Source organism: Anser anser, assembly GCF_964211835.1.
Source record: "Anser anser genome assembly, chromosome: 25".
Classification (NCBI taxonomy): domain Eukaryota; kingdom Metazoa; phylum Chordata; class Aves; order Anseriformes; family Anatidae; genus Anser; species Anser anser.
This window is the reverse complement of record NC_139746.1, coordinates 2,643,556-2,666,413: the sequence shown is the minus strand read 5'-3', so window position 1 is coordinate 2,666,413 and position 22,858 is coordinate 2,643,556. Positions and strand designations below refer to the sequence as shown.

Below are 22,858 nucleotides of genomic sequence, written 5' to 3'. Positions count from 1 at the left end.
AAGGGAAATAAGATTTTTAAGATCTGGTCAAATTTAACTATTGAAAGACACCAAACTAACCAAAATAAGTATATGCCTTTTGAGTAGCAATCTGATCAAGAATACAAAGAAAATGCTACTGATCTTTCACACAGACAGCCACAGCAGCTGCCAGAACTGGGGCAGAAAGGAAACTAAAAGGATTTTAAAAAGATAGGCTAAAAGGGGAAAGACTAGAAGGAAAGACTCATGTTCTACCTCCATTTCCATCAAAGTAACTGCAAAGAGACCTGTAAGTTCACCTATAAGTGGAGAAACTTTCTGGTCCCATCTCATTTTCCAGAGCCCCAGCACTGATTCTTTCACCAAACAGGACATCTGGCCCTCTCCTCAAGATTGGCCAAAAATCAAAGCACATTTCTCCAATATCTTTGCTGGAACAGTTTACTCTTTGTTCTTGGAAATTACTTTTAAGACTACCCCCTTGGAGAAACCACTTCTGATGTGAAAAAAGAATAGAACTAAAAAAACAGCTATGGAGCTAAAAATTATCATGCAAAATTATGCTGCAAACATGAAAATAATAAGACACTCCAGAGAGATGTGAGGCTGGTTCTTCCTACTGTAAATGCGAAGCGAGCATCCTTGGTGATGTCCCAGTGCCAGGGAAAGACAGAAGATCTACGACGTCTACGTGAGGACATGCCTGGCCACCAGAAGTGCCCTTCCTCCTTTGGAGCTCCAAAAGCATCAGATACATCATACTCTGCAAGTTCTTGAAACACCTGTAAAGAAAATGAAGAGTCCTCAGGTAGAAAGGCTACTTACTAAAAGAAGAGTGCAGATACCAGCACTAAGAAAGAAAGCGTCAGTGCCTTAACCTTCTTTTTACCTGACTGGCTGTCAGCTGAAAACCTGTCTTCAGCAAGTAGACGCTCTTATCCACTGTGGCAATGCAAACACAGCTTGATTTTGCAGCTCTGACCCTGATGTTCACAACATCACCAGGTTTGGTCTCATTTGCTGAAAGAGTCACTGCAACCTAGGAATTTAATATTAAACCCCATCATCTCAACTCCTGCTCAACATACAAAACTACAAAGAACAACGAGACACCATCCCTTCCTCTCCATTAGCTACGTTACCGATACCTGATTTTCAAAGGAGGACTTCACAGGGAACTGCAGGCTGTCTGTGACCCCTTCTCCATTCTCCCTGACGTAATACACCAGAAGACGGCCCAAGGGAGCCATGTTATGAGTTACTGAGAAACGGAGGAATGTCATGCAGACTTCAACCTCTGCTGCAGGGGTACCAGTAGGTGCTAAAATATAAATTGCAATAAATCTATTTAAAATAAATAAAAAAGGGCATCTATTGACACAGAACACTGCTAAGAGAAAATGTATAAATGGGTTTGAAAAAGGATTACACAGTTTACGGAGTGTCATTTCGCTAACAGCAGTCAGCATGATCTTCTTCTTTAGCCTAATCCACATTATATACATCCACATATATTAACGTCCTCTTCCGGGATTAAGCTAAACTAGTTTAGTAAATTCCCTCAATCCCATCATATACATCCCTACCGCTCAGTGGATTCCAAGCTGAGCACATTAAGAAAGTCTATAATATTTTTTATTTTTTAAACAGAGAAAGACTACAGAATGAGTATAGAAAATGCAAGAGTTTTCCCCCTTGGAGAAATTTCTTTCTTTTCTATATGACTATTTGTGCAATGGATATCATTACTTTTCTTTCACAGTTATTCTATGTCCATAAGGAGCATCAAATTCAAAAAAGATCATACTTAGAAAGGTTTGCAAAAAGGTGCTTTTTCCCTCAAAATAGGGGAGAGCTTGCATTTCTGATGCTAACTACCTGTTCCTGGGAAATGTGCAACGTCAATGTTCTTCTCAAAGGGAAAGGTGTCTCTCTTGCTCCTCTGCTGGGTGATGTTGCTGGGCTGCAGCCCTGAAAGGACAATGTTGCCTCGCGATGCCACTTCGTAATGTAGAGTGAAGTTGCAAGGACAGGTGGACTTCACTGCAATCCAAGCCTCCTCTCCTACCTGCACTCAGAGAGAGAGAAGCAGAAGATCTGGTCTGTTACAAGGCGTGCTTTTCATTTACAAAATATGGAAATCTATTTGTGTTCCCAGTCCAAAAGAGACGTGACCCCTCTTCTAAGAAATGTATGCATTGAAAAGAATATTACACTAGCACTGTTTCCATGGACTTTCTTCACAATAAAAAGGGGCCTGTGTTCAGCTCTTCCCTCCCTACAAGCCTAACAGGAGAATGGGCTGGGGGGTTGTATGCATTAATGAAAACAATAAAGGAATCTCTGGAATCCTGAAAGTTAAGCCTTTTGGCACAGAGCAGCTGTCAGAATTGGTTGAATTTTAGACACCCCTTCAGTTGTCTAGCCCAAAACAGAAAGAGATGTGCTGGGGGTGGGAAGAGATGTGTTTGATAGTCTTTGCTGTTTAATTGAGATTATACATGGTGATTACTTTCACATGGCAAATACTAATTCAAACAAAACCAGTGTGGCCTAAAATTACTGGGAATAGATCTGAGGGAAAATGCTTTCAAATTACACAAGTCTTGATATTAATTTGAGTCTGGCACTCAAGGAGCTGTCAAACATACAAATAAACAAGAAAGCAAGCTTCTTTTTTGTGGGTAAACACATTTGATGCTTGCAAAAGGCTTCAGAGCAGCAAACCAACATCCTGCCCTTTTTCTGCACTGAAGTCCAATACCCAGAAGTGCTTAGTACTGAATACCCTGGAGATAAAATCCCAAATAATGCCAATCCCAACGGAATAGATGTCAGTGCTCTGTCAGGGTATTAGGAATGGGTAGTGTCTGAGCAACAAGCAGCCAACTTTCCTAGAAACACAAACTTCTTACTTCTGGGTTATGAAGACTTGTGTTAAATAGGATTTCTTCATCAACTTCCGCTCCTGACCCTCCTGCCCTTTAAAGCATAACAATGGCCCCCTAAGACCATTAAGACTAAATACAAATGTTAAATTCCAATGACATATTTTGAAAAACCTTTCTTCAGCACCAACAGCATTATTTTGCCAGAATATACATATGGTACAAACCAAAATGGCAAGGACTTGAACACAAGGAGCTGGCAATGGTTAAATACAGTCAGAATGCCACAGAGCCCAAGTACCTCGTGACATTAAATATTTGAAGTATTAAGAATTCCCCAGTGGAAATGATGAAACAATTTGTTAAAAAATGAATGTAGCTAATTGGAACACCCAGTAAGAGCTGGCAAAGCAGGGAAACAGTTCCCACATCAGCTGGTCATCCAACTCCTAGCTTTCCCACAGAAGAATTAGTTCTAATCAGGTTATAATAAGAACAATGTGTTCAGATTAGCAGTGTATAATCTCCTTTCCATACCTCAGGAAACTTGTAAAAGATTAATTAGCCATTAAACTACCATGAAATGCAGTGATAAAAAAATGCTCTTTTTTGGATACCACGAGTCTAAAACCAACCTGACAGATCTGCTGATAATAGAAAACTATGCACAAGTATTGCCAAAACCCACAATTTTTTCACAAAGCAATATGCGGTCCCTTAGAGACATGCCTCTTCCCTGGTAGAGAGCAAACCCTAAACAACTCTTTGTAAAACAGAATGCAACAGAAATCATGGCTAAATCAGATCTTCCACTGGACAAAGATCATGACAATTTCTGTACAGAAGGACCACATTTTTAGAGAGGCTCCTACAAAAACTACATAAGAAAACAAGACAACTATGTATAGCTTCAGAACTGGAAGACTAAACATTTTCAGCAGAGATTTAAACCGGAAGTTCTAGAGAAGCTACATAGCCCTAATCTGGATCTTTACTAATAAAGCTACTTACTGCCTCTGATTTCACTTCCAATCTTTCAGCATTTCGTGACTTGAACTAAAGCATGTCATTTGCACAAACAATTCATGTGAACATTACTGGAGGTGAACTGAATGTACATTCAAATACAAAAAACTTAAATGCCAGATCCCATATCAAACTGTCTCCCCTGTTCCCACAACATGAGAGAAAATGAGATGCTGTACAAAGCATCACAAGAACTTTGCTTGGAACCATGTGCGGCCCACATTGAACAATTATTTGGTGTGGGAAGTGCAATTACAACTGCACTTTTGTAGTGGAAACAGTAACAGTCCAGGACCCCAGAAAAGGCTGGAAAGATTTAATTAGACCAAAGTGCATAAAGCCAAACAATGCAGTTGTTGCCATGATGGAATATGAAGCCAACATACCTGGAAAGGTTTATCTGGTGCTTGGAGCTGGATGTGACACTTGCTGGGTGAGTACCAGCTACTGATGGACAAGTAGTTTGGCAGATACTGATCTCCAGATGGTTTCCCATCAATCGCTGTCACTCTGGTCTTAACAAAAGTTATATCTGAATGTTATTCATGCATAGCAAGCTCAATTCTTACTCTCTTCTTACCCCGTATCCCCCACCTCCCATATTTTCCATCTCTTCATCTCTACTGTCATCTTCACATGGCAACAGCACTCTCAAAATATTGGACACTTCAACTTTGGAGAAGTATGTTTTCATGCTGGTTACAAACATCAGTTCAATTAGCAGTAAGAAAAAAAGAAGCTAGCGTTGCCACACTTAAATCAATAAGTTGAAGGTAAAAGGCACCAATTTCCTGTTTGTAGCAATGACTTATAAAGTGCGGGTTTGACAAGATTAGTTACATTAAAGTCTACTAATCCTATAAAGAGCTTTCACCTACCTCCAGCCAGACATATTGGGCAGCTGTAGGGATGGAGGGGATTTCAAACTCCACAAGGCCATTTCTTGATACCAGTTCACTTGTATAAACATTGTCCTTTGGTGTGAGTTCGGCTTTAATTCGAATAGTGACTCTGTTGGCTGGGCTTCCATCAGGGTAAGTGACTTCTACCTACACAGTGTTTCATTTATAAAACAATGTTTTACATTATTGGCAATTCTGGTCAACAATAAAAACAGCAGGTGGGAAGAACACACCAGGATATGGTGTAACATCCTAGGATCAGGTCTATATAACCTTACATCAACCACGTGTCAGTATCTCTATTTTTAATCTTACCTTTCCTTTGTAAGGCAGTCCAGGTTTGAACTGTTTTCTAGTATCCTTGGAGTACTTGATATCGATTAGCTGTTTCTGAACAGGTGTTGAGTCATCAAATGTAACCTGCTTGCTCCCATCTGAGCTGGTCACTGTGGCCCAGATATTGACTGTGCCTCGAAAATGTTCCGGAACATCAGCTGGCATCATGTCTTTCACACACACATCGAAAACAGCAGAGCCATCAATCTACCAAGCGTGTTGGGGAATGGAAACATAAGTTTGCATATACATTCAAAAAGGGTCTAGAAGCCAAGTCTAAAGCGTAGGCACTTGACAGGAATTTGCAGCAGTATTTTTAAAGGATGTGAAGTGGAGGGAACTAATGGGGGCAGGGGAAAGAAAAGCAAGTTTTTATTTTCCTCCCTCATCCGTAATCTGAACTACCTCTGTCCCAGTCTCTCTCTGTCATGTTCTCCCTCAGCCCCATATACTCTAAAACAAGATTAACACTACACCAACAAATTCTCTTTCCCCCAAATAATAACATATAGTGTAAAGACATGTAATATGTTTGCTATGCTGGACCCAACTATTGCATTTATTTTCTGGTCTCCCATCAGTGACATAAAAAAGAGCCATAGTATTAACTTCAAAGAGTACAGATCAGGCATTTTATTGCAGCTGACTCAATGGTCTCCCTCACCTGGGTGGTCTTGAGGACAGGGTGTCCCACTTCATGCCTGTAATACCCTACACCATTTATAGTCATATTGACAATTAACTTTCCTGTCACTGGTTTTCCAAATGTATATCTGAAATGGAAAGAAGATAATGAATAACTTCCAGCTGTTTTCTGTTTCCCTGATTATATTAAGGCTAGTACCATGTGACTTGCACATCTAGAAAACAGAAAAAACATCACAAAGTTTTCCAACTTGTCATTTTTAACATGTTTTATGAAGGCTCTTACATAGGAAAGCTTCTGATGACAACCAGAAATCATCTGTGAAATCTGCAGCAGAGGAGTTCTGAGCTCCAGTGACTGCACCATGCTGTGCGTGTACTACAAGCTATAGTAATGGAGCTTTATTTGGAATACACTCCTACCTGGCATGGACAGTCCCTTTTTCACATTTTGAAAGGTCACGAATGTAGCGAGGTGGCTCAATCAGCAACTCAAACTTTGGTAACACTACAACGAAAGGAAATACAACAGTCTTTTCAACATCTTACTGTCCAGATTATAGCAAAGACATACACAGCTCTAACAAGATCCCTGCTGATGATCAGATGAGGGCGGTGTAGCTAACACAACAGGGGCAGGACAGCACTGAGTGGAGAATAGATCGATAAGAACAGCAAACTAAGACCATCTTGTCAAGACCTTTTTGATGTATCCTCAGAATTTTACTTCTTTTCAGAGCAATCTCTGTTCCAGGATTTGAGCCCAAGCTTTTCTTAGATATAAGGTAAAGAGGACAAGTCACTACTGCCTCCTCCACAATGCACCATAAAAGCAGCTGAGATGTTAGTAGCTGTCAGTGTCTACAAAAGCTTGCGTGATCAGGTCATAAAACATAGATGGTGTGCTGGGTGGAACAATGCCCACCCTTCATCATACAGGGGGACTCTGAGACCAAGAAAGGGCTAGCAAAAAAGGAACTGAGAATTCCAAGGAGGGCTCGGGGAAAGGAAGGAAAGCATTGACAGAACTAAAGCATCTTTACAGCTTTCCAAAGCCACATGAAATCCTTGTTACATAAACGGATTGTGCAATACGACACTCCATTTCAGGTCATTTTTGTAGTGTGGAGGACTGAACAAAGGCCTGGTTAAAATTCAAGTGTCTATATCCCTGAAATACATAACCTGTAAGGAATTTTTCCTGATCACATTTTTAACGCATTATTTCTCAGGTGTTTCATCTTAAGCAAAAACATTTCATAATGTTTTGCTCTTCCAAATATCCTTGGGTTACAGTCAAACACAATGTGGATAACTCACCATATTTCTGAACTTCAAAGGATTTGTTGTATGTGTGCCCCTGCATTTCAGCAAAGATGAGCCATTCTCCAAACACTGGCTGATCAGACAAAGGAAAGCTCATATTTACAATGCCTGAGGAAGAAAACAACACACTGTGAACTCTCAGTTATTAATCCTTGTAAAGGCTTATTGAACACAATTCAGTATAAGCAGAAGCTAGAGGCAGCTAGCAAAGGTAAATAATACATTGAGCTAAAACAATCTGGAACTTACCACAACAAAATGGCTTCAAATTGCTCCACTCTATCATACGAGACCCCCGAGGATCCTGAATAATATTTTAGGAATGAGAAACATCACAGTGAAAGCGAGTATCACTAATAATGTTTAATTCAGTTTGCAACAAAGTACATTATGTATATACACACACACGCGCACATATACACACGCACTTCACTAACAGCTCATATGTAATTAGCATCTGTGCAAAATTTCTGAGGTTATTTTACTGGAGGGTATTTGCTTTCTAAAATTCAGTGCTCATTTAAGGATGCTGCTTCTACAGCCAACACACACGGGTAAGCACTGTCAAGGGGCAGATCTTCCACCTGTCTTAGGGTAACTATTTTGGATGGGACGAACAGGCCTTTGAAGATGCTTTCTTTCCATTCATAGAGGGAGTGGTACAACTAACAAGGCAATTTTTAGATGACAAAGCCAGATGAAATTAATCTTGTTTTTGTCAGCATTAAATCTGTGACAGAATGCAAACAAAGGAAGAGGGTGAATTCTTCTACTTGCTGACAGCAAAAGAAAACATATGGCTTAAAAAAAAAGACTAGACACAGAAGGAACCTCTCATTCACCTCATAAGGAAGAAGACAGGAGCACCCTTTCCTTGCCATGAATTTCTATTTTCCACTATCATAATGTTTGGGTGCAGAGATGAGATTGGCCCTGCTATATCAGCCCAGCCAGATGAAGGATAGGAGTAGGTCTGCATTGAAAAGAAGGGAGAAATTGAGTGGGACTATTACATTTACAAACCCCAGTGAATCTACCAGTTCTTCTCAGGTAGAAAAATGGGAATGGATTTCTGACACTGAAGTAGAAAACAAGTATATTTGTTGATGATAAAAAAAACAAACAAAAATGAACAAAAAAACAATGCAACCAAGACACAAAAATCTGTTAAAGACACAGAGGTAGAGACAATGGCATAGGTTACAGTTGGGAATAGCCATAATGGACTTGGAAAGGTACAAACTTGTGACTTGTTCCTTTTAAGGCTATGAGGATCTTGTGCCTCTACAGAATACATGCTAGATGATTGGCAGATACTCACCACTACATAGGCTTCAATCTGAAAGAAAAAAAATAAAAGATTGTATGAAACAAAAGTTGACAAACTGCTGAGCGTGGTATGGCACACGAAGAAGCAAAGTTTAAACATCTCTTCTTCAGTAAGAGAAGCCTGAGAAACAAATGTTTCATTCAAGCACCTGGCTGGAAAACCAATGATCTGCGTATCTGTGCAACACCTGAATGGAGTGCAAGGCTCTGAAAAATTCTTCTTCTTCTAACTGCTTTGGTATAGTTATGTTTTATCTGATAGCACTACAAGACTGTGTTCTTCTTCAACACCAATGTGACCAAACTAAAACAACTAAATTGCAAATAACAACAAGTATTTACATGAGATACCAAAATAGATGAAGAGATCAACTACATTTCGGCATAAATATGTCAGAGTAAAGTACAGATTGCCAACTATCTCACCACATTTTACAGTGTGAAATAAAACAATTTCCCTTACCTTGTCATTGGTTGGTCTCAAGTCAGAAGTAACCATAAACAGGTTTATCAACACTAAAAGAAGGAAAAAAGGAAATTCATTGTTCATCACACCTAACACTGCGCAGAAGACTCCATCCTAGAATATACCCTTGAAAAAAAGTTTTGCCTGAAAGCAGCCCTAGCTAACATCTGACAAGTTCTCCAAGGCCACATTACCTTTCTGTTTTGGTTTATAGACAGGTTTATCAGTCTGGATGAACACTGATGATCCTTTGCTATCAATAGTTACTGTGGTATAGTTGTGAAAAATGTAGCCTTCCTCTGCTATATGCCGGTTGCCCCAGACTTTTAGATGTCCTTGTCCACGAAGTCCTGAAGGCACCTAGAAAACAGTGAGGCAGAAATAGAAAAGCCTTTGAGCTTCCTGGGAAAGTACAGTTACTACCCTTGAATAATTGTTGCTGAAGTGAGCAATGAGCAGCCACCTGCTGCATTTCAGTGTAACTATGTGTTGGTAATAAAAAGAAAATGAAGAACATGCTAGATCTTTTACAACATAAAAACTTCAAAGGAGGCAAAGTCATGCTAAAAACATGGCAGGAAGTTCTCTTCTACCTTTTCTTCCTCACTCATAGTGATATCTGATCTACATGTTCAGCCTCCACTGAATATGGCATATTACATGGGGAAATCAGCCATGTTACGGAAGATACGGCTCTAGGTCACAAGGTGACACACTCAGTGGATGAGGGAAAGGCTGTGGATATGGTCTACCTAGACTTCAGTAAGGCTTTTGACACCGTTTCCCACAGCATTCTCCTGAAGAAGCTGGCTGCTCAAGGTTTGGATGAGCATATGCTTTGTTGGATTAAGAACTGGCTGGGCCCAAAGAGTTGTGGTGAACAGAGCTGAATCCAGCTGTTTGGTAATCTGCCCCTTCTACGAATTTCTGTGATCTGTCCAATGTTCCATGACACTTACATATCAATGTACTGCCACTTCTGTAAAAATAATCACTACGTGGAGTGTAATTTTCTTCAGTGGTGTAAGGGCTTGACAGACAAATAAGCTTTGTTCTTCTCACTCTCCACTTGCCCTCTTGCAAAGGCTGCTTCCTCCTTAGTGGATGCAGCAGAATGTAACTTGTATTTGTGCCTCAAATGCTCACAGATCAATGTCTGTTGTGATTGAAGACAAGTCCCTCACATTCTTATCAAAAAAATCTTAAAGTACCAGACACTCACCTTCAGTTTGATTGTTCCTTTATCTGAAATGAAAGAGAGAGAGAGTTACTCTTCTCAAGCTAAGGTAATAATGTTTTAGACAATTGCAGTCGGCTGAAAGGAGACCTAATATTGTAAAACTGAACTATTAACTGAAATACCCCTTTATCATTATTTAACCTGCAGTAATGTTCCCACATTGCAAACAATCTGCAAGGTGAGCAAGTCAGACCTAGCAGAATTCTCTAACATAAACTTGATCCAAATTTATTCACAGTTTTTTTCTAAGGTGTACTACATGGTGTCCTACGGTTAGAGAGTACCACCAAGGCTGAAGTTTCATCACAGGACATTCTATGCTTACAGAATTGTTTTACTGTAGAAAGGACCAGGCTTTTTTGGAACTTGAATCACTCCAGACAAACCCTAATAGAATCTATTTCGATTGCTGGATACAGCCATACCTAAGATAACATATGTTGTCCACATGTGTAAGCATCGTTCTCCTTGATTTAGTTAGCAATTGTCAGCCAATTTCAAAGAGAACAAGAAGAGGATAAAAACAGAGAATCTGTTCCAAGAACGGAAATGGCTTTTATATAACTCCCAATTTTTGCACACAGAAGGGTTAAACATGATGGTTAAAGAATGGGATTGCCTGAACTGCCACCACTACTAGCAGTGGTAGAACAGTGCTACTGGACTTCATTTTCACCAATGCAAATTCCTTCACAATTAAGCTGGGTATAATCAAAAACCCTTTTGTTTTTCTACATGGGACAGGCAGATATGTCTCAGATTTTAAAGATATCCAATATCAGATATGCACAGATATTGCCACTTCTCTCAGCAATACTCAGTCCCAAAGACAGAGAGACTGTATTTCCAGCATTCATTTTAACACAAGGGTAGAAAACTATGTAGTTATAGACTTTGCATTTTATTTCATATTCAGTTTCTCTTATTTGTTATACAGCTTCCCAGTGTCAAACATTCAGTTTTCAAAAGGAAAGACATTCACCATAGTACTCCTGGGCATCAATGTGATATTTTTATCCAGAGTCTCTGCATATCTTGCTGGTCCAAAATTATCATCTGTAGAAGCTTGAGATCCCATACATCAAAACCATATTAGCACAATCACAACTGAGAACATTCAGCAGTAATCAATGAGTTAAATATTAGCTTAGTTCCACCTTCATTATCACCCAAAGCACTTCTTTAGGAGATATTGATGTGCTCCCGCAGCACCTCAACTTAATTCTCAAGTTCAGAATAACAGGAACTTACCCAGAACTGTTCCATGGCCTCTTGACACAGTTTCTCCTTTCACAACTAGCTGAATCTGGACTGTTGTCTCCTTGACAGAGTTAAAAATGGTCACACTTATAGCTTCCTCAACACCAGATCGGAAAACAGAAGGTGCCGCAATCAAATAGCCCCTAAGGAGCAAGATTGGAAGTAGACGGTCATTAAGAACAGTAACAAGAGTGTGATCTTTACAAAAAGCTTATTTGTAAGCCGCTTAATGTACAAACATAAAGTAAAGAACAGACAATTCTGTAACATAGGTTCCCACAATTTGTCCCTTTAGGGTCAGACCTGTGACCACCAGCAGTGTAAGCCTGTATCTAATTTCCATAAAATGAATGCAGAATGCACATAGAAATGAACAGAGCCTAAGTGGCTCACAGGATTTAACCCTTAGTATTTTAATACACTGATTATTGATTTGTATAGTAACATAAATGTTTATTACATCTCTAAATGAACTAAATACAGAATTAGCTAATCATAAAGAGACTGAATTTCATGAAAGAGTAAGGATGTAGCTGAATCTCCAGTAGAGTGATATTTCAAAACAAGGCATGATCTACAATTTAAATACTTCTAACATTTTTGCCTCAGTTATTTCTCATGCCTCCATTTTCACAGGCCAACTTGATGCACAAGGAAATGATTCCCAGTGCTGATACTCAGCACTTTCTAGATGTCAGTCACATACATGTAGCATACCTAAATCTTCAGTTTATAGAGAACAACTCAGAAACAGCAGTTACAAGATTGGGCGCAATTTCTCAGTTCCGTTACCATATTTTTGTTCAAACAATTATATTCTGCAAGCTTAAAAACTCTGGCAAAGAGGAATTATTTTAGCAGGAATAGAAAATTTTAAAGCCATCATAGAAGACATCCCATATATAACACAATCTTAGTGTTTCTGAATGGAATTCATTCCATTCCTCTGTGCTGAATGGCACCAGGCCACCAAGCTGTCAACTAAAAGCATTACAAACTCTGAACTCTTTGATGTGCTGGGCTGTAAGCAACGTATTTATGTTCTCTTCATGACTTGACACACCTTTTTGGTTTTTTGTTTTGTTTCTGTTTTCTACGCAAAAAGAGATTTTTTAAACAAGGCAATTCCTCGTGACTGTTTAAGCAGTTTCTCAGCCCATGCCTTTCTACTGTGCCACGAACCAGGTTGCTTTACTTCATGATTAATTACCACTTGGGGATGAGGATGATGGCATTCTACAGCCCCCAAAGTCATTTTTTATCAAATTCCAACCCCATGTCTCTCTCTCAGCAGGCCTCATTGCCATGGAGATTCCATTACCCCCAAAGGAAGTTCAGATCTTCGTGGCATTCGAGTTGAATTGCATGGGGTACAGATTCAAAACCTTATGGTCACCAGGTTTGAAAATTCATCAGAACGATAAATAACAATAAAAAGTTCGCCTTAAATCTGCATTCTTGGTAAGAAAAGCATAGCTGATCTATTTAGAGAGAGAGAAAAGAGTACCATCTGCCTCCGGTATGAAATGATTAGATTCAAACTGTCACATAAGCACAGCACTATAGTGCCATATGTGAAGCACATGTATTCACATTGTTCTAAACTGCAGCAACTTTTCCTGAAGTATCAGCTTGTTGATACAGCTATTTAAGTCATTTAATAAGTAGCATTTGAGTGTTAAATATTTAACTTGGCAACGAAATAGTTAACTTGACAGTGACTGGACAGATCCTTTAAGCATATTTGACTAACGGCTCTGTCAGGTTACACCAAAACTTGGCAGGACAAGAAATATTTTCTAGTAAGCAAGTGAAAATAAGTTCTCCATGGCACTCAGTTAATGCAGCTATTCACGATGTTGACGGGCTATAATGCACTAGGGATAAAGAACAAAGCAAACTTTAATCAAAGTTAACCTAAACACACTGGAACGAACTGTGGATTCAATTTCTAAACGGCAAAAAGCTCTCAGAAGTGAAATGTTCTCCCCGGTTGCTTTTCCCCACAGGAATGTTTCGCGTGCTCTTCGGGGACAACCAACGTTACCTTCAGCCACCCCAGGCACAGCAGCAGCCCCTGCGCAACACCCCGGATTCCTTAAATAATTGTTTGCAGATAAAAGCTTCGCAGCCCCGCGCTGGAGGAGCTAGAGACAGGTATTTCTAAAGAGACCTTGCTTCTTTTTTTTCCCCCCCTTCTCTCGCTATGCACTTTTGCACCGGCGAGTACAAACGTGCAGCTCTGCCGGGGAACCGCCGCAGCTCGCCTCCCCGACCCCAGCCCCTGGAGGGGGGCTCTGGCAGGCTTTGTTAGCGGCTGGTGCGGATCCCCGGGCGGAGCAGAGGAGCTCGCTCCTTCCTCCCCGCCGCCCTTTACCTGCAGAGCCGCCGGGACCCCCGCAGGTACGGTACTTACTGCCTCTGCCGGGGCTGGGCTGCGCCCAGGCTGCAGAGGGTCAGCAGGACCCCCCAGGCGCAGCCGGGCTCCTTGCGGGCCATGGCTCTCGGGGAAGGGGCTCGGGAGCCCGCGGGGCACGGCGCCGTCGGCGGGCAGGAGCCTTTTGTTCCTTGTTCCCGGCGAGCGCAGCCCTCGCCTCCCGGCCGCCCCGCCGCCGGGCTCGGCTCCCCGGTGCCTCTGGCCGCCGCCCCCGCCGCGTCCCCGCCCCCGGGCCGCCCCCTCCCGGCCCCGGTGCCCCGCTCGGCTCCGGCCCCGGTTCTTTGTCTGCGGCTCCCCGCCCGCTCCCGGCGGCGTGCACCGGGGGAAGGGGCCGGCCCCGCACCTCCGCCCGCCCCCGGCCCCGCACCTCCGCCCGCCCCCGGCCCCAGGTGCGTCAGGGCCCGGCCCCGGTGGGCTCCCGGTCCCCGCTCCTCGCCTCCCCCCGGCCGCGCTCTTTTCCCTCAGGGGGGCTTCTGCGGCATCGGCTCCCCCCTGCGGCCGAGCCCAGGCAGGAGGAGAACGAGGAGGAGGAGAAGGAGGCCACCTGCCCCGGCTCCTCTTCCTCCTGCAGCCCCTGCTCCCAACCGAGCCCCCGTTAACCGAGCCGTGAGGCGCTGAGGGGCTCCCCTGAGCGGTTCTGCTCCGCTCCTCCAGCCCCAGGCCCGCACCGCCTCACCTCCATCCCTCAGACCCCGCCGGGGGCTACGGGGGCTTAGGACGGGAGGGGGAGCTCTCAGGGCGCCCGTCTGATGAACAGGGGTAGTGTAAGAGGAGAGAGAAGGAAAAAGCTGGGACCTTGGCCTTTATTTCCTCGCTATTTCCTAATTCTGCCCTACATACTCACTGTATCACAGCTGTTACTGCAGATCCTGCACATCGCTAGAAGGCTGTCCCCTATACATGGCTTTAGCTAGTTAAGGACAAAGCTGGGTTTGTACACAAAAGGTTGCCCACAGCAGGAAACACTGCTAAAAAAAAAAAAAAAAAGAGGATATAAGAAGGCACCCTAGTAGCTGCTGCTCTTACCAGAAAGATAACTACATGTGGATCCCCATCCAAAGCAACAGCAGTAAATCAAGGTGACAACGCCACATCTCACAGCAGCAGAATAACTGCTGCGTACAGACACCAGGGAGAGATCTCTCCAACCCTTGCTGGAGACACCGCGGACAAGCTGGGATGCCAGGCATGCTTCAACAGAGCTGAACTCTCCCCTCAGGAATAAATGAAAACCCTCAACGTGGGTAGGGAGTTGTTTTTTTTTTTTTTTCCCAGCACTACAAACTTGGTTTAAAGTAAACTACTACTAAAACTGGAAAAAGAAATGCTATTTTTTTACATGTCAACTCCATTATTTGAACCTCACTTCTATTTTTTCTAAAAATCACTGATATGGAGCCCAGCATTTTATTTAGCAAAAACACAGACTTGCATCCAAAAGTCAGCTTGAGAGTTTACCAAAGGCCCTTTCTTCTAGCTTCTGACAAGCAAAACAACTAAAGGTATTACATTTTTAAATGATTTTTCTGCAAGTGAAAACGGTTTCACCACGTATTTCAGCAGTATCATTACAAGCTAACACATTTTCTGCAAGTCAGTCCATTCCCCAAAAATACAAAATCAAAAATAGTGAAGTTTCCCTTTACTGCTTCACCAATAAAATTTAAGGAACCTCAGTCCACAGCCAGGAGAGTGACTTTTTTTTCTTCTATTCTAATTTTTCTATTAAAGATATATATATATATACACATATATATATATAAAATTTATGTTGTTTGAAACTTTCTAATTTTAAAGTTTATATGTTTTGTTTTTTTTTTTATAAACTCAGATTATCTTCAATAAAGGATAGCACTTTGCTAGATGTGGCTACATTTTCCTACTCAAGCTTCTCAAAACAGCATTGTCTTATTTGCGGAGAGGCATAATCTTATCAGAAGAGGAGACAATTTGTCAAATATAATAAAAAAAGTAAGAAAATCTAGGCTAGGGCTATAAAAAGTGCACCTCACCTGAAAATTCTTTATAGCAGACAAATGAGCAGTCTCAAATCAGAAATAATATATACTTTGTAAGGCCTGTTAAAGGATTTAGGATTGGAAACAACAGTTAAAACCATAGACAAGCAGGCTTGGAAGGTTTTAAAGAAGTCACCTATTTAACCTCTTTTATTAAAGCATAAATTAATACACGTTGACGATCCTTGACTATTGTCTGTCTACAGCTAATGTTTTCAGACTTACCCTAATTGTCAAGATCAGAGTGGAGTACTGAATAATTGTTATTCAATACAGTAAGAACATCAGAGTTATTCTCTTGCTACTGAACAAGAGGTTTTTAAAGGTTGCTCACCACCTTTGGAAAGGTTATTTTTATTTATTTTTAAAAGCATTTTTCTAGCTATAGCTCATCTGTGGGAGGAGTTGCAGAATGCCTTGGAGCAGCTTTCAGCTTTTAATATTAAGTAAGCTGAATCCATTTTGCTTGCTGCTGTGCTGTTTAAGCACAACTGCTCCACTCTTGCTCACTTCATCGCTCATGTATCTTCACATGACAAACAACACTATGAGAGTTACCAGGGGACTCTTTTGTTTGTCTAAAATTGAAGACACGTGCAAGAAAGCATGAAGTAAAAAGAGGCCCTCCTAATACAGATTTTCTCTGTCTTTAAAGTATATAGCCTTTTTCCTCTGACCTCCCACTCCTCAAAATTGTATAATTGTACTCAAACGGTACTATTCCTCTTGTACTAGAAGTTTATGTTAGCTATGACGGTCAAGGATGTAAGTGAGGCAGTATCCATAACAACACATTTTGTTAAACTGTGTTAATTAGTTACTTATGACATCATCTGTCTTCCACAACCTTTGCATTAGTACTCTTCAGGGTCATGTCAGTTCAACTGACATTACACTGGTTTTATGCAGAATTAAATATAACGCCTGCCATTCAGATTTTTAAAACTAACATTAATGTTCTAGTTAAATTGTTTAATTTTTTTCCATACTAAATGCGACTGCGGCATAGCTGTGATCACCATTTACTTGTGTCAACCCTGACAAACCTAGGTCTCACTTTAAACAGTTTATGATGCTCTTGAAAAAATGACTAAGTTTTATAACAGTTTGGCCTTTGAAACTCGACTAGCAATGAAATTACCTGGAATGTCTAAATTGAGGAGTGAGTTCTTCCTTACTGTTGCATTCTCCTTCAGTTTATTCCAACTAATTCAACAGAGATCATTTCCCCAGCAAACCAACTAGGCTTTATGAGAAGCAACTTAATAGAAAGTATATTAAAAGGAGAATGCATTTTAATAAGACAAACTGGACTGAAAAAGATAACAGAATTCAGAATTACCAGCTTCATCACCGTGTCAGATAGATTCACAGAACCCTGCATGTCTCAATTTTCCTATTGCAAAGTAGCAATACTAGTGTTAGCCTCCTTCCTAAGGGTACTATTTAATAGCACGTGGGGATCCTTTAATTAAAGGCAATAAGAAGACAAAGTGAAAACAAAGCACCTCTGCTGTTCTTGGGGTAGAACAGCCTCTAACTGATGTACAATATCTCAACAATCAAAACAATGACTTTGATAACAGCTCTGCTGAGATCAGACAAATTCTGGATGTAACAGCATCAAGCTTTCAAAAAAAAAAACCCACTACACTTAATATAGAACAGATAAAGAAATGGCTCCTTAAAGATTCATACCTGAGATCTATGGAGTACATACCACAAAAACTTGCCACAACGTGCCACAAAATGTTCATGCTGTAGTCATCCAAATCAGTACACATTTTATCTTTGAAAAACCTCTGTGTATGGAATGTGAAGCAACAATGTGATCCAGCAATGAATTGATGAATGCAGCAGAGTACAGTTCTAAAACAGAGCTCCATCACCTTCAGCACAATGCTATAATATTTTTGAACACAAAACCAGTGTTTTTTTACATCAGAAATCACAGCTAGGAATTTTCTCTGTGTGGAATATAGCTCTTTTTAATCATTGTTAACTTTTTTAAAGGAGAGATTTCTTCAGAATTTAAGGTTTTCCATTTGATATTTACTGACTATAAGAAATACCAGGCAATTACAGTCTCTGAAGACTGCAAACCATCTTTTAATTATGAAAGTATGTGCTATCCTGTAAATAAAGCTAGAATCAGTTTGGTCTGAAAAAAAAAGGAGGCTTCAGATATCATTTCAAACTATTTAGTTACTGAAATGGAATTTTCTGTGCCTGCCAAAATGAATCCCATTCAGTGTGATGCAACAGGTGTTGGAATTCCAGCAGCCGCCTGCAACCCACATCTGGTAATAGTTAGGAGTTTAAAGGAAGTTCTGTAAGAACTGCTTATGTATAAAAACTATTCATCAGTCAAATCTATGGGCCATATTCACCCACCGCTTGCACTGCGCATAGCTCAAATTTTTATTTCGTTTACAAAAAACGTGATTCTGCTCCTCATGAAATTTTAGGAATCTCAGGCACATGCCCAGGTTGAAAGTGTGCAGGGGATTGGTGAGGCTATAACGGTATATCAGAAAGGTGAGGGAGACACTGCAGTTTATAGAAGGTGTGAATACATCTAAATTGGTTCCGAACGGATCCAAGTTAGATACTAACCAATTCATACATTCTCCTCATCATTACTCTCAAAAAGAAAGTTTTTCCCCAGTGTTCTATCTACCTAGTAAATAAACTATATGTAACGTTAGAATTATTGGAGAAGTAGTCAAACAAAAAAGTTAGCACTAAGCTCTAAATAATACTAATTTTCGAGTACTGATGTTCTCAGTTGGGCTTCCTTTTTCATTCCCCACCTCCCTCAACTACAAAATTTGAATCAGTAAGACTACTCACAAGAATGAAGTGGTAGAGTCATGCTCTTAATAATTAACCCTTGTTAACTGCCTCAGCATGGGTGTTATCACTCTGTCATAGAAATGTTCAGGCCTAAAGGCAGGGGAGGTTAGACTCACTTAGATATGAATACATGTGCAAATTATGTGCATAAGAACATACGCTGTAATAAAAACAAAGCCATTAATGATTTAGTGCTGTCATCAAGTCCTGTGCTCGCTAGATGTCAATAGAAGGTGGATGAAAAAAAATAAAAAAAAATCAGACAAGTCACCAGCTGTAGGGAAGCCAGAATCATTTGTCCCTCCCTGCCAGTGGAAAAACATGTGTGCCAGTCATTACATACTCTGTGACAAGACTAAGGTTTCAGTTAATTTTTACAGCATTATATTCATGGCAAAACACACCTATTTTTTAACTGCTAGTTTTGCTCTCCCTTTTCCATGAGTTTCTGTGACAGCCTCCTGTTAAACAAACATAGACAACTGCAAAATAAGTATCCTACTGGCTCTGCCATGCTAATCCAAGCTTACCTACAATGAGGATAATGACTTTTTACAGGAACTACAACAACAGTCCAGATACAGAGCAGTAGAAACAAGACTGATCCTGCCTCCTGAGAATACAAGCATCCCTAGAACAAAATTACAAGGAAAGGATAATTAAAGAGCACATTCAAAATAGGAATGTAATCTGAGTAGCGTATAATAATAACAGGATAACAATATCAAGAATATAATTATTAAACAGTTCTGTCAAAAATTCCTATTAATCATCTACAAAACAGGAGAGGCTGATCTTTTGGAGTAATACTACATTTTAATTCCTGACAAAGTGAATGAAATAGTACTAAGGAATCATTAACATGGGCAGGTAATGATTTAGAACAGGAATAGAACACTGCTTAGTCAGACATGGCTGCCATTAAGACATTTAGTAAGAAGTGGACACCTTCATAACTCAGCTGTGTAGATGAGTCCTTTTATCATGTCACATTCAATTGAGAAGTTTTGCTCAGTTAGGTAAAGCTATTTTTAATTTGTTAAAACAAAGAATGCAGCAAGAAAGGGTTAAGGACTCTTGACATCTTTTGGTGCTGCCTATACAGCTACTAGGCTTTCCCATAATACCCTGAAGTTGCATAACTGTACTAATATTGCTTTATAGTCAAGCTAATGGACTTCAGCCTGGATTAGCTTGGGATCAGTGCTGCACTCCTATAGTTCCATGGTTACCACTTCACTTGCTGAAATACTGCGTAAAAGTTCGAAAGAAATACCCAACAAAACCTGACTGCAGAAAGGGTTACATGCCACAGACAGTATCTTCTTGGGTTGGAGTCCTAAAAACTACTGTTCAACCAGCTATTTCACTCCCCCTGCCCTTATATAAAGGGGAAATTAAAACAAGTTTGGATATCATACAGGCCATCTCCAAATATATGTGACCTATCTAAACAAAAAAATTAGCTATGTCTTAAGAGGTAAATTGTATTTGCTTCCTTAACATACGAAATATAAGATCTTAAAATAGCAGGAAACATGATAGGACTTACATATACATTTTCACAGAAATATTTTAAGAGAAACTGATCAGTGGCTCCACCCTTGTGCTTGCTTTACAGACCACACAAATACAGCGGAAGAAACAATCTAAAATTATTTCTGTGAGTTGAACAGGAATGCTCACATAATCACTGGAAATGCTCTTAATTGGTGTGGCTCGGTGATGCAGTTTAGAGCTGCTAGATCCTCTGCCTCTGTGAAACTCTTTTCATGTCCTGGCAATCGCAGTCCAGCCAGCAGTTTGTTTATCATATTCAGTATGAGTTTCCGGATCTCCAACAAAGTGGTATTTACTCCAAGGCAGGGAAGACTGCAGTAATCCAATAAGTTCTCATTAGCCTAAAATGCAGAAACATCTGCTGGGGTCATGAGCTGCTTACTTGCTGTTGATGAGCAAAGAATCAGCTCCATTTGCAGCTAGTGTGAACAAAGAATTGTAGGGTTGGGGGGTTGAGGAGACAAACAGGCCTCAATTATCTCCTGGGCAAAAAGGGATGCTCCCTTATGTTGACCCCTGGTGACCTCATCACAGACAGCACAGGAATTACAGCAAAAAAAACCACTTGGACTCAGCCCTCCTGACCTGGTGGTTAAAACATTTGGGCAATACCAGCGAAACAGAAGAGAACGTGGTCAGAGCCCTCCAAGAAATATCCACAATCCAGGCAGGGCAATCTGTGCAACGCAAAACTAGTTTAAAACGATCTTTACCAATTGCCTTATAGAGAACCAAGGACAACAGAATTTTGGAGAGGACAAATATTTCCGTCATGTCCTCCCCCTCTCCCAGGCTCAGAGCTAGTTGGCTAGCTTCACAACTGCTTTCAGGTTTTGGAAGAGAAAAAATGCCCAGAATATTTTTAAAAAGCCTTAGGACAACTCAGTGTTAATAATTGGGGAATATGAGCTTCTGGCTCAAAAGATGAACACATAGGTATTAAGTACTGCACAAATTCAAATAAAACTAAATCTGTATTGAAACAGTACTATACAAGGAGAAGCATCATTATTTCTAAGTGCAAAAATAAGGTCAATAACCTGCAGGAAAAGAGCTAAAGTTGACTCCAACCAGATTCAGAGCATGTGACATTGTCAGAAAGTAAGTGGAAAATACAAAATAAGTGGTGTCACATCTGTTTAGCTCCTGCTCCAGTGAGCCTGTAGTCTTTTTTTTTCCTTTTCGTACTGTGTTGAATATGACAGCACCTAATGTCTGCAGCTATTTCAAGGCGGAGGAGTCAGCCTGAAACACTCCTTATTCCTTCAAGGAGACAAAACAGAACCAGTTAGAGTACCCAGTTAAATCAAGATGGAATTGAGTTCAAAATATAAACCCTGTCATAAAGAGGATGAGCTGCTTTACCGGACACTTATTTGTACAAATAATTACATGTGTTCCATTTAGGCAAAAGAACAGCCAGAATGCTCACATCAATGCTCTGATTCCTCTGAAACAATGAGTGCACCTCCCCAAGCACTTTATTGTTTTGTACAAGCAGTTGGCCTTTAGCTCCAAGACTTCCACTTTGCCTTAGGCTTGTTGTATAGATAATGACTGCCACCTGCAGCAACAAGGATGAACTACTTTCCTGAAAGATTTAGAGCTTTTTAGTTGCAACTGTAGTGAGTACCTTCCTCCAAGGGTGAGAACTAATAGCACTCCATTTCACTTTACAACATCAATGCAGATATATTATTTTTCAATAGCTTAAAAATTGATCAGAGAGAAAGTCCAGAAGGAAGCTGAAACTCTACGTTTTCTTTCACTCCAAATTCAAACAACTAAGTGAAAGGGAACATTAATATCAGAACACACACATTTATTCTTTAGATGGAAATTGATGTCCCTGAAATAAAAGCACTTCTTAAAAAACAAATGTTTTGCTGCCTGTTGCTTAAGTAATATTTTGGTGTATATATATAACTGCATTTCAGTGGTAGTACATCACTTAACTAAAGATGATAGGTTCAGTTTAAAAGTATTTCCTAAAATTATTATTTTTTGAGATGAACAATGAGGTCTACTATCAAGAAACCCCAGGAAAAACATTCTGCCTTGTGTCTGTGCAGAGACAAAATTATGAGGACACTATAAACTTAATTATTTCGTCCCTACCCACTCTAATTTAAGTGTGCTGAGACTCAGAAAGTTAAGAGGGCTCTTAGGAACAGGTTAAAGGCATTCTAGCGATTATCCAGACCTAGGAAAAACTGTTGTTTGACCACTGGTTTCACTGTATAGGACCCTTTCTACTGACATGTCCATCCACCAAAATGAGACTGCGAATTTGCAGCTAACTTGACTTGACTGCTTGGTAAATTTCCCCATCCAGTGGCCAACTTTGTAGGTGCAGCTCGCGTTCCTGGCCAGGAATACAATCATGCTGTCTACAGTACCTACGGCTCATGGCCTAAATGGCATCACACGCAGGTGAGCTATCACATGCAGTTCATCCACCACAGCTGAGGAAGAAGAAATAACAGATAACATCTTAAAACAACTCCCACTGGCTCATGGATAAACTGCTATGAAACAATGATACGGATACTATATACAAGAAAGTCTTAATAGCTTGTTATACATG

The 22,858-nt window shown here is 40.4% G+C and overlaps 1 protein-coding gene across 5 annotated transcripts in view; it reads right to left on the bottom strand.

The window, feature by feature from the left end:
- CPAMD8 (C3 and PZP like alpha-2-macroglobulin domain containing 8) overlaps positions 1–14,061 on the bottom strand; it is a gene marked incomplete at its 3' end in the record, with an annotated part of 54,070 nt that extends 40,009 nt beyond the window's left edge. For 3 of the 5 annotated variants that reach the window (XM_083811268.1, XM_083811270.1, XM_083811269.1), the window contains exons 1-17: positions 13,817–14,060; positions 11,392–11,543; positions 10,123–10,145; positions 9,095–9,260; positions 8,898–8,950; positions 8,427–8,444; positions 7,355–7,409; positions 7,100–7,213; positions 6,203–6,287; positions 5,799–5,907; positions 5,114–5,341; positions 4,775–4,945; positions 4,283–4,411; positions 1,861–2,050; positions 1,131–1,303; positions 872–1,021; positions 603–764 (exon numbers count right to left, since the gene is read on the bottom strand). In XM_083811268.1, coding sequence (XP_083667394.1) covers positions 603–764; positions 872–1,021; positions 1,131–1,303; positions 1,861–2,050; positions 4,283–4,411; positions 4,775–4,945; positions 5,114–5,341; positions 5,799–5,907; positions 6,203–6,287; positions 7,100–7,213; positions 7,355–7,409; positions 8,427–8,444; positions 8,898–8,950; positions 9,095–9,260; positions 10,123–10,145; positions 11,392–11,543; positions 13,817–13,899 — 2,061 coding nt within the window. In that variant the 5' untranslated portion in view covers positions 13,900–14,060. Of the gene's footprint in view, positions 1–602; positions 765–871; positions 1,022–1,130; positions 1,304–1,860; positions 2,051–4,282; positions 4,412–4,774; positions 4,946–5,113; positions 5,342–5,798; positions 5,908–6,202; positions 6,288–7,099; positions 7,214–7,354; positions 7,410–7,947; positions 8,079–8,426; positions 8,445–8,897; positions 8,951–9,094; positions 9,261–10,122; positions 10,146–11,391; positions 11,544–13,816 lie in introns of those variants that run through there. The other 2 variants (XM_083811271.1, XM_083811272.1) reach the window with 2 other exon arrangements.
- Positions 14,062–22,858: the final 8,797 nt, after the last annotated feature.